This window comes from Gymnodraco acuticeps, unplaced genomic scaffold (genome assembly GCF_902827175.1).
Source record: "Gymnodraco acuticeps unplaced genomic scaffold, fGymAcu1.1, whole genome shotgun sequence".
NCBI classification, from domain to species: domain Eukaryota; kingdom Metazoa; phylum Chordata; class Actinopteri; order Perciformes; family Bathydraconidae; genus Gymnodraco; species Gymnodraco acuticeps.
Window position 1 is genome coordinate 348574 of NW_022992223.1, and position 11618 is coordinate 360191.

At 35.7% G+C, this 11618-nt stretch overlaps 2 protein-coding genes across 3 annotated transcripts; one reads left to right on the forward strand and one right to left on the reverse strand.

Moving 5' to 3' along the window:
• Positions 1–1944: 1944 nt before the first annotated feature.
• On the reverse strand, positions 1945–4150 carry zgc:112408 (uncharacterized protein LOC550260 homolog). The gene is made up of 4 exons (XM_034206108.1): positions 4022–4150; positions 3748–3933; positions 3202–3324; positions 1945–2074 (listed from the first exon to the last, which is right to left on the reverse strand). Exons 1-4 carry the CDS (start codon positions 4148–4150, stop codon positions 2015–2017), a joined length of 498 nt encoding a protein of 165 aa, XP_034061999.1. The 3' UTR covers positions 1945–2014.
• A 1277-nt stretch (positions 4151–5427) lies between these two features.
• On the forward strand, positions 5428–10863 carry si:ch73-264p11.1 (uncharacterized protein LOC100000923 homolog). Of its 2 annotated transcripts, none has more exons than XM_034206035.1 (4): positions 5428–6263; positions 7251–7314; positions 8968–9310; positions 9663–10863. In XM_034206035.1, exons 1-4 carry the CDS (start codon positions 6223–6225, stop codon positions 9701–9703), a joined length of 489 nt encoding a protein of 162 aa, XP_034061926.1. In that variant the 5' UTR covers positions 5428–6222; the 3' UTR covers positions 9704–10863. The 2 variants fall into 2 exon arrangements, with proteins under 2 accessions (XP_034061926.1, XP_034061925.1); XM_034206034.1 differs by having other exon boundaries at positions 6025–6388.
• The last annotated feature ends 755 nt before the right edge of the window (positions 10864–11618 follow it).

Genomic DNA, 11618 nt, shown 5'->3' on the forward strand with positions numbered 1-11618 from the left:
AGAACCAGCGTCTTAATTATTACGATTGTAATGTTCACGAAATGAAATGAATTCAAATTCTAATAAAAAAAATAGACAAAATGCATCCCTACCCGACAACTGATAAGAGAATAATAAGAAAAGTATTGAAATACTGCAGGTTTTTGTCTAAATACTAATAGGATCTGTGAGTTTTGTGTCTCTGCTGCAGACCGAGCAGCTATCGTCAGGGAGCAGCCAGGTAAAAGGTGAGTGTGAGGTCACGGCCCGTAAAGAGCTTACCTTTGAGGCCACGCCCTCTTTTTAGTCACCAGCCTGGCAAATAACAGAGCTGCGGGACGAGATTATAAAACCAGCAACGTGTGTCAGGCACTTCTTTGGTTCACACAGAAAACTGCGTGACGTTTGTGTTCAAGCATCTACGGGCTCCTGTGGAGGTTTTGTATACTGATAAAAATGTTGAGGTACTTCAGTATTTTCATTTTTATGCTACTATACTTCAATTAATAATGTGACTTAATTTGCTAGTTACGTTCCTGATTCAGAATTATACCTTCTCTCGGTTTTGCTAGCCCAACATTACATCCTAAACTTAAATTCAGAATTATTTTTAAATGGACATATTCTGATATCAGTTTACGTATTACACATTTTAGTCCAGGTTTTGGTGTGCATTAGATCAGTCTAAAAATGGTGCAGAAATGTAATAAGCTATCTGATAAGAAATATTTCCCTCTGTGAATGGTGATGTAAAGATCTGGAGGTCAGGGTGTTCTATTAGAGGAGTCTTCAGCTAAAGCTTGGAGATAATCACAGCTAAACCTCTGAACCTGAACATATTCATGTCTCAGTAAACTGCAGTATTAGGTAATTGTAATGGGATGATCCATAATGATATCCCCATTCTCTGCCTCTGTGAGCTGCATTATCAAGAATGAGGGGAAAAGAGATTTACTTTTAGCCATCTCAGCTGCGGATACCAGCTATCCACCATTATTTAATGACATATCTCAACAATTATTTCATGTATTGGAGTGAACTTTTATAAAAAAACACAATAATATTCAAAGGATAAGTGATATTTAAAAGAAGCACTAACAATGGAGATACCCATAGCAGAGGTAGAACTTAAATGCATACAGTATATTGCAACCACTTACATGTTTATAATACACAAATGTTGCTGTTCCACATATCCATCTTTAAATATTATTACAGTTCTCAGTATTAATTCTACTGAACAGTATTTTATCTTACATTCCATTGTTATTCTATTTTATGCTTCTTTGTTTTCTTTTAATTATAGTATGTTGCTTTATTGGAGGAGTCTTCAGGACTTCAGATTTCCAGTTAAAATAGGCAAAAAGCTGATTTCAAACACATAACGTGCAAATAAACGATATTTTATTAACAGAGGTACTGATATGTGATCAGAACATGAGGAGCTCTGTGGAGAGGGGGCAGACCACGATGTGGGCGCTGCTCTGCACGGAGGATAAAGACTGCAGGTATCTGAGGTGGGAGGCCACGGGGGGGGGGGGGGGGGGGGGGGGGGTGGTCGGACGCCTTCACTTCTCCTTCAGCAACAATCATCTTACAAAGAAAGAGAGGAAGGTAAGATCAGATCAAAATCATCATAATGGTCATGTTTCTCTTCTGAAATATACGAATATATATTGGAGTCAAAAGTACAATATTTCCCTCCGAGATGTAGTGGAGCAGAAATTAAATATAGCACTACTAAAAAGAGATTTTTTAAAGAAATTTTACATTACGAAAAGGGCAGAAAAAACATGACCAGAGCCTATAGGGAGGATAGTCTACATTCTATATAGCTAGCATCACTATTTATGTTATTTTTAGTCTTTCCAAATAATCCTACTTTATTACATGCGAAATCCTCCATCACTCGAATATTGTCTATAATTGTGCCAAGATATCCAACATATACATTCATTTCACTGAGCGGTGGCGATACCTGGTCTTCACAGCAACTTGCAGTGATTAAATAAACAGATGGAGAGCTTTGTGTGTTTTATAACAGGAGTGTGTGAGATAGCCGGTGTGTGTGTGTGTTTGTGTACATGGCCCTGGCCTATGGAGGACGGAACATGACTTAAGTATAAATAAATAAATGTATGAAGAAATACAGGAATAAATAAATAAATACGTAAATAAATAAATAAATACAGGAATAAATAAATACAGGAATAAATAAATGACGAAATAAATACAGAAATAAATAAATGTTGAAATGAATACACAAATAAATAAATAAAAGAATAAATGCATAAATAAATGCATAAATAAATATGGAAATAAATACATCAATGTATAAATAAATAAATAAAAGTCGAAAATAAAACAGAACACACGTTATTATATATCTTTCATTTATTTCTACATTTACGCAACATACATTTATTTATTTATGTATTTATGTGTCCGTATGCTAATGAGGTGGGCGGTCCTAACCTCAGTCTGAAGCAGGATTGGTTACAGGAGTGTGTGATCATTTCTGGCAGAGGGCTCTACTACTAACGCCTGGATAACCGCGCTGATTCGAATGCAGGAGCTTTACTGTTTAGCCCTTATCTTTATACATCCATGGTTTATCCACAGTTGTAAGGTTTATTTATGGATATTGATTTAAGAGCCATTGGAGATCATTTACGATCATTAGCGGACCATTTAGAGAACGGAGAACCAAAAGACTATGTCCAGTTTCGTGTGGAACGATGTATAGAGGACTTGGCTCAGCTCGACATGATGTGACTTGCCACAAATCTATTGCTTCTGCCTGGCTCCAACAATTGGCGAATCCTGCTTCAGACTGAGGTTAGGACCGCCCACCTCATTAGCATACGGACACATAAATACATAAATAAATAAATGTATGTCGCGTAAATGTAGAAATAAATGAAAGATATATAATAATAACGTGTGTTCTGTTTTATTTTCGACATTTATTTATTTATACATTGATGTATTTATTTCCATATTTATTTATGCATTTATTCTTTTATTTATTTATTTGTGTATTCATTTCAACATTTATTTATTTCTGTATTTATTTCGTCATTTATTTATTCCTGTATTTATTTATTTATTTACGTATTTATTTATTTATTCCTGTATTTATGTACGTAATTTATTTATTCCTGTATTTCTTCATACATTTATTTATTTATACTTAAGTCATGTTCCGTCCTCCATACTGGCCTTCCCGATGGCCTCGGCCTCTGAAGCCATGCTGCGCTGTAGGGTGAAGGGAAGAGTCACATTTTTCAGCTCCACCCGCTGCACCTGAACGCCCCACAGTCTGGATGCAGAGTAGAGCACCTCCTGCAGGACAAACAAAATATATAATTTATTGATATCAAAAATACAAACAAGATGTTTATTATCAGGTAAATATCCCAATATTATGGTACAAGTGGCACCATTTAACAATTTCTTTATTTAAAATAAGTGTCCCATATATTGTTAACACTGGATTCTTCTTCACCTGTTGAACACCTATATAACATGTAAACAAAAAACATTAAGGAATAGAGTTTCAAAATGGGAAACAGATAAAGAACATGTTTTTTGTGTGCAAAAATAAATGGAAAATATTCTTCCTGTAAGAAAAAACCCACAGAATTTGTCTTTAGAGAAAAACTAATGAGTTGAGTTTGTTTATAATATGAAATAAATATGGGTGGCTCTTACAAAACAGCATCATTCAAATAGATTTCCGCAACCGTTTTTGTTGATTTCCCTCACTTTGCCATGCTTGTCCTCTGTAACAGTATGTCTGTCAGAGTGTGTGTGCCCAGCGTGCCATTCAGGGTCGTTTGGGCCAGAGAGTGTGTGGCCATTTTCAACACGTGTCACCCAGAGCGAGGGGTCCACCACTCGGTAAAACACAACAGCATCCACCATTAATGGAACCCCGTCTGCAGTCAGAACCTAAGCAGGGGATGAAGAGAGAACAGATCATAGAATACAAAACATAAAGGACAGATTTCTCCCTGTGTGTAATGTTCATGCTGCTGACCTCTTGTGGCTGGATGGTGAAGGAAGCGGTCCGCAAGTCCACTTTCTGGATGGCATCCAGCCAGGGGATGAACCAGAAGAGACAGAAAGATATTTCCTTTTCTATGCCAGAATTGTTTTGATAGGTCATCACTTCCTTTTATATTTTGATTTTCAGCTTTCAGTACAGTAAAGGCTTCTACATAGTATGACAGTGATTACATTATTTGTATACCCCAATAATAAGATAATGAAAAGTATATATTTGTACCGGGGTCCTTTGGCCTGTCCCTTTACAACACGGCCCAGTCTGAAGATCACGGCCCTCTCACACTCCTTAATGACCTGCAGGACAGAAAGCATTGCCTTTAAGTTAAGCAAAGACTGAGTATATTGTCAGGACCTCGACACAAACTGATGAACCCAAATGCACGACCCAGAGACAAAGTCTTGAATATATAAAAAAAAGTATATTTATTATCACAGTTCAGGTAATCCCTCTTAAGGTAGGTGGTGGAAATAACAAAAGGCGCTCACAAGGAGGAAACAACTAGTGTAACAAAAAGAAGACTTAATAAAAACTTAAGCCAACAAAATAGCAAAACCTGACACGAGTGAAAAGCGATCTTTTCTGAGCTGAGGCTTGGCACGGCCATTTGGGGAAACAAACAAGACGAACTGACACAGGGGAGGGAGAGACAGGACTATTTAAACATGAGGTGAGTGGGAACAGGTGGAAACAATAGGGGCGGGGCAGACACTGATGATGGCGGGAAAAAACACAAAAGGGGAGGAAGAGAACAGGGCCTGAAATGAAAGACAAGGTAAATACAAAATAGAACAGGAAATTACAGACAAAATACATAAACATAACTAACACATTTGACGAGACACAACATATATTTCATAAATATGATTTTGTATGTCATCATTTTGACACAAGAATCTAAACTACAATAATACAATTTGAAACAGTTGCTTCATTTTATAATGAAATGTAAAAAGGGTTAAAAAAAAATTAATTAAAATAGAACACATATTTTTATAAACATAAGCAGTTAAGTAAGAATTAAATAATAATATAAAATAAGAAAATACAACAACAATAATGTCATGTTAATTGCATAAAGTGTGTATGTTAATGGTGGAAGATAAATCAGTGTTTCTTCGGTGTGTTTGTGTCGGATACCTTAGCACACATCCAGACTGAGAGGGGGAAGGTGAAGAGGATGAAGGCCGTGGACAGGAGGGTGAGCACCGCCCCGAAGACTCCAACCAGCGGCGGGCTCCTCCGTCCTCCATCTTCCCCCAGCAGGGACACAGAGGGAGGAGGAGAACAAATAGGGCTTCAGAACTCACCTCACGTTAGCTTGAAAAATTAGCATAATCCAGCTAAACTCAAATGACCTTTTAACGTTTTCAGCAACAAATTATTCCGCACAGATAACTCCAACTTTATATACACCGCCTATTACCCTCAGTATCGCCGAGAAACACGTTTGAAGTTACTTTATATCGCTGTATTTAACACTAAAGCAAAGTTGAACTGATTTTCAAGCCATAAACTCCAACAGGGTTTGCTTTACTGACAGTGAGCGCGTCACGTTGCCTAGCAACCCCGTTTCCCTCCAAACGTTATTGAGAAAAATCTTACAAACAAAACATTGCTTGAATTGTAATCTATATATAAATAGAAAAATAGCATATAATAATAATTTGGAATTTAAATAAATGAATACAAAAAATGAAAAAAAAGACAATAAAACAGAATACATATATTTGTATACAGTGAACATAAGAATTACCAGTATCAACAAAAATGTGCTAATTTGACTATTACATATAGTTAACAACATTACATTTTTAAACATTAAACTTGTGTAAATTACAATATATACAGAGTTTGATTCGTATAATTAGAAGATAATAAAGCTGAAGCTCATTGTTGCTCAACAAGTACAATGTAAGTATAGTCAGTTTCACCCTTTGTTCTATTACTCACATGCTCTCTGTCTTTCACTTACACATCACACTTCCTGTGAAACTGTCAGGCTACTTCTTCTGTCTTGTTAGCTCCCACAAGTCACTCTGCTGCACACCTCCATGTGTGAAGTTCTCTCTTTCTCTTTCATTCCCCTTTACCTCTGCGGGTCTGCTTCTATGGCCCCTGTAATAAGTCTAAGGTGCTGTTTTTGGAAATGAATCTGTTTGGCGTGTTTGTGGATGTCTGACAGTTTCTCCTCACCATGGCAGCAGCTGTGCCGGTGAGTTATCACGGCGCCATCACCAAAGCCGAGTGTGAGGCAATGCTGGGGAAGAAGAACAAGAATGGAGCATACCTGATCCGAGAAAGCGAGACCATCCAGGGAGCGATGTGTCTCTGTGTTTAGTGAGTAAACTGCAGTGGAGAAAGTCTCTTAATGGATTTAAGTCATGTAGGTTGGCACATGCAAGGATTTGGCATTGATTGTTGGTGCATAACATAAACAAAGTAAGATAAAATTGCAAAAATCAAGAAGCCTGGAAGAGAAATACAATAAGAATGTGAAAAATCGATGTTATGTTATGTTGTCTACTTCTACCTAATTACATTTCAGAGGCAACTGTTATTGTACTGTACTTCCACATGCAATGACTTTGCTTCTGTGTTCGATGCATACAATTAACAAAGATAGAGAATGTTATGAATGTATTTAAAAAATCAAGACACATACAATAAGATAACGTAAGAAAATCTATATTACACTGTTGAAGTAATTTTATTTATACCTAATTAAAAGAACAAATACTCGAAGAAGTTTTAAAGAGACTTAATAAAGCTAAAGAATGTTAGCAAATTATTCTTGCTACATTAAAAATTAATTAAATGACTGTTGTGTATGCAGTCGATAAGTATATACTGCATATCAAAAATAGCTTTATTTAAGTTAAGTTGGTTTAAGAAAGAAAGTATATATTTATGTGCATTACTGTACGTGCTAACCTAACATTTATTATGTACTGTACGTTAGCCTTTTGAGGCTGTATGGCGGTTGGTTTCTGTTCATTACATTTTCCATTTCGCGTCAACAAAATGTTTACACATGACCCGAAATCATTTTCTATGCACCAACAATTGCACCTTTTTATATTTAAATGCGAACATTCAGTAAAATGCTTCTAAAGGAAAGAACAATACCATTTCCTTTACGTGTTTTTTGCAGCTTTTATCAATAATTAATTAATTTAACATTTAACGTTTATCTTCACAGCAAACAGAAGGTGGTGTATACCTACAGAGTGCTTAAGACACACAGTGGACACTATACTCTCATGGTAAACACACACACACACACACACACACACACACACACACACACACACACACACACACACACACACACACACACACACACACACACACACACACACACACACACACACACACACACACACACACACACACATATATTGTAAGTATAGTAAAGAAAAGATTAGCGCCACAGTCAGGATCCACATCCCTCTTGCATGCATAATTATTATTATTTCAATTTTAAGATTTCATTTATTTAATTTACTGTTCAATTAAATAGCATCTCATTTCCTAACGTTGTTTCAAAGCCATTTACAAACAGGAGTTGTAATTTCAAGTACTTCCGTGTCAAATGTTCATATTCTTTGGGTTGGATACCTATTCTTTGATCAGATATTTATAATTTGGATAGTGTTTTATTGAGGTAAAACCTTTTGTTTAATTGTATGCATTGTGTGCTTTAATGTCCAATCTTTTTAATGAGAAAGTTGGTCAAAACAAGTTACTGTCCCACAAAGTCATGGATGGTACACACCCTTCCTTAGTTATTTATTTATGTATATTTTGACAGCCTAGAAAGTACTTAGTACACGCCTTCTCATTCAACATTTTTACCACATCAAGCCAAAGATGGATACTTTAAATAATGTAAAATACAGAAAATATTTGGCTTTGTGTACACTTTCTGCATAATTCCATACATGTCATTTATTTGTTTGGATGTGTTAAGTATTAATCCAAGATGTAGGACATTATAATAATACAGAAAAAACATTAAACTAGCAGGTGTATGCAAACGTTTTACTGGTTCTCAGTGTAATTGTTAAATGCAAAGTAGGTTGTGCATTAAGACTGAGGAAATGACCACAGTGTCAGACACTTCAAAATGAAACCAAACTAAAATTCCCACATCTAAACTGAGTTCTACAAAGACAGAAACGGAAGCAGAAACACTTCCTCAGTGTCATTTTTCAAAATTTTGAAATAATTAATGACTTCACCACAGATCAGGAGGGTTGATAAAGGTTTTGATTCCTAACTGGAAACTCGTGCCCATGTCACAGGAACTTCTCTGACGTGTGATTAGACAAAAATACACATTTCCAGAACTCTGAATGGCCGCCCACACACACGAGATGGAAATAGCAACTGGTTATCAGGCTGCTCAAGTTTAAAACTCACAGGGCTATTCAATATTTGTAGGGCTCTTTGATTTTCTTTCTTTTTTTCATTATTTACAATCTAGTTTATTCTTCGTTGGATTGTTGTTTTTGGGTGATTCATATATATTTTTTTCAAAGTCATTATTTTATACTCATTTTCTCATCATTTGATCACTTTTCTTACATGATGTATTTTATTCCCCTTCTTATATGTTGTTGTCAGATTTAGTACTGAAACAGTTAGTTCAACATTGCTTGACAACTCTTATTATCTTGCCTCATCCAGTAATATTTCAAGCAAAACTGCCCAAAACATGGCCTTGTTTAATCTGAGGATTTGATATTATGCTCAGATAATGGATATTTAAATGTCTTGTTTGACTTTCTTTTTTTTTTTTACAAATTGACAAATGTATAGACAACCCTTAGCTTGCTTTAACATGCAATGTTTTTCTCCTCTTGTATTGGGTTTTCCTCCTCCGTTATTTACTGGATGCTGTTTTCTCCCTTCAGACTGCAGGAGGTATTGAAGAAACACATTTTAAGAATTTGGAAGATCTGATCCGGCACTATAAGAAGAAGAACCAGGGCCTCGCCATGCACCTGCGGCACTCTGTCAAAAGAAAGACAGCCATGTTGATCAAGCAACCAGCAGAACCACAGAGCATGGCAGAACCTCAGAGGATGGCAGAACCTCAGAGGATGGCAGAACCTCAGAGGATGGCTGAACCTCAGAGGATGGCTGAACCTCAGAGGATGGCTGAACCTCAGAGGATGGCTGAACCTCAGAGGATGGCTGAACCTCAGAGGATGGCTGAACCTGAGGAACCTGACTATGAGGAATCTGACTATGCGAGTACGTCACATGTTTTATATCTTAAAATCGGTTTATGTCCAGAGAGTAAAGCAGAAAATGCACAAAACACAACATTTGTATAATAATCAACCTAAGATCTCCTTACAGTGAGTAACATGCAGCTTTTTCATGAGCATATACAAAATAAAACAATATAAAACACTAAAGAAATAACACTAAGGGGATTTCTGCAGAAAATGTGCCCTGATAACCCGAGGACAATTTAAAATATAATAGTATTCTTCATATAGGTTTAAAAAAACATTTAAAACACAATTTCCATTAAACATCATCAGCATCTTCGTTTATTTGTTGTATTGATTGACCTGATATTGTCTTTATTTTCCTCTAGATGTTTCTGACACTGACTACGTTGAGGTCCTGCCTGAATGAACAACTCTGACAGTTATCTTAAACAACACGAGCAGAGTGGAAAATACATTTGGTATCAAAAGCTTACAGACTGGATCAAATTCAGAAATATAAATAAGGTTGGACAAATGCTGAAGAAAAAGGCTCGCCTCCAGTGGATGGACTTTTATGCAATTTGTCTCATTCATGACACCCAGAGGATGAATTGTTTTTGGGAATTGCAAAAATGTGACTTGGAGTTGAGTGCTATTATAACATGCTAAGCTAAGATGTTATATATTAGCATGTTGGCAATATTCATAGTTGGCATCAGTGTTGGAAGAAGTACTCAGATAGTTTACAAATACTGCCCTCAAAATCAAGCTTACATTAAAGTACAAAAGTAAAAGCACACCTCATCACCCATTTCAGAAGAAATTTATATTATTAGCTAAATTATAATTATTGATGGATTACTGGCTTCATCATTTAGATGATGCAGCTGGTTAAGGACGAGCCAATTTGAATAACTTAACATACTGTACAGTATCTAAAGGTCACATTTTGTTTACTTTGTAATTAAAAAAATACAATATTTGTAAGTAAAGTACTTCAAAATAACACCTGTGCAGTATAGTAAATATACTTTAAATCACTTGTTAGCATTTAATTCCTTGTTAATGCTGCTGTACATGTGTAGAATATAGAACTGTTCATCTGTAGAGACATAACAGGATTTTTACTCCTGCTGTGAGACACTGGCTGTCAACTCAAGTTACCATTTGAAAGCAATCTGAAATGTAATTGCAAGTGCATTTATCAACATTTGCATCTGAATCATCATGACGCATGTGGAAACATATCCTTTATCTCAAAGTTACCATACTGTCAACTAGTTTCCAGTTCCAAGAATATTGGCCGGACATTGCATTTACATGAATCCAGCAACACAGTGTTTGTTTTTGAGTTGCACTGCAGTATTCCTTATGTCATGGCTTTTATTTCTATCATATTATACAGTAAAGAACATTTTGGCATTTGTTTCCATTCCTACAGACATGTAGAATGACAGGGTGGCTGGTATTTGTTATACATTTACACTTTGTAAATACTAATCTATTCCATTTTCTTTTGTACCTGTATAATCTTTGGTGTTTTATGTGCAATTACAGTAAAAATATCCCTCTTGCAGACACAACATACCTGAAACTCATAGACTTTAGAGAACTTCCTCACTTCCCAGAATTATGTTAAGATATGACTTGAGAACCTTATTTCAGTGTATGCAGATCAGTATACTAAAGAGACCAAACCAAACCACTTCTGCATTGTCTGTTGGACAAAAACATCACTTCACATCCTGTTGCTTTCACACCTGCAATACCAACTCACGACACATTTTAAAGATAGTCTTCATTTGGCATTTTCATTGCTTTACTGTAAGGATAATTCTAGTAAGAGGTTATTTTTGTAATTATGGGAGATTTGTGCATTTTTTAAGCAGATGCATGCTTCTGTTTATGTGCAAGAAAGAAAACAGCAAAGAGACAAGATAAAAAGCAAACAAATTCAGTGGTGGGCTTCAAGAGTATATGCATATAACCACATTTTTGCCACACCGACATAAACAGCTTCGACAGTCACATGTTCTATAGCAGAGCATCTTTATCTACTCATGAGATTTGTATTTGAAGTTTGATGATTTTGTTTATGGTTGTATGGACTCACTGATAACAGGCCGATATTATTAGCCAATAGCAGTTTATGTAGGAAATATGTCAGCTGCTTAATAAGAAGAAATGTAGGTTAATGGCATACCATAACAGCAACACACCCTTTCAGCATGAACCGCTTTATTTACTGTCTCTGTTTAAAAATGGCAAAAATATATTAATAATTAATATATATATTTATATATATATTATTTTTTACCACAAATATATATAGATTACTTGAG

Coding starts and splice junctions, on each gene's coding strand:
- zgc:112408 (XM_034206108.1), bottom strand. CDS start 4,150: ATGACCTATCAAAACAATTCTGGCATAGAAAAGGAAATATCTTTCTGT. Junction 3,325..3,747: donor CAGAGGACAAGCATGGCAAA/GTGAGGGAAATC, acceptor TTTGTCCTGCAG/GAGGTGCTCTACTCTGCATC. Junction 2,075..3,201: donor AGGCCGAGGCCATCGGGAAG/GCCAGTATGGAG, acceptor CGTCCTCCATAG/GCCAGGGCCATGTACACAAA.
- si:ch73-264p11.1 (XM_034206034.1), top strand. CDS start 6,246: ATGGCAGCAGCTGTGCCGGTGAGTTATCACGGCGCCATCACCAAAGCC. Junction 6,389..7,250: donor GCGATGTGTCTCTGTGTTTA/GTGAGTAAACTG, acceptor TTATCTTCACAG/CAAACAGAAGGTGGTGTATA. Junction 7,315..8,967: donor GTGGACACTATACTCTCATG/GTAAACACACAC, acceptor TTCTCCCTTCAG/ACTGCAGGAGGTATTGAAGA.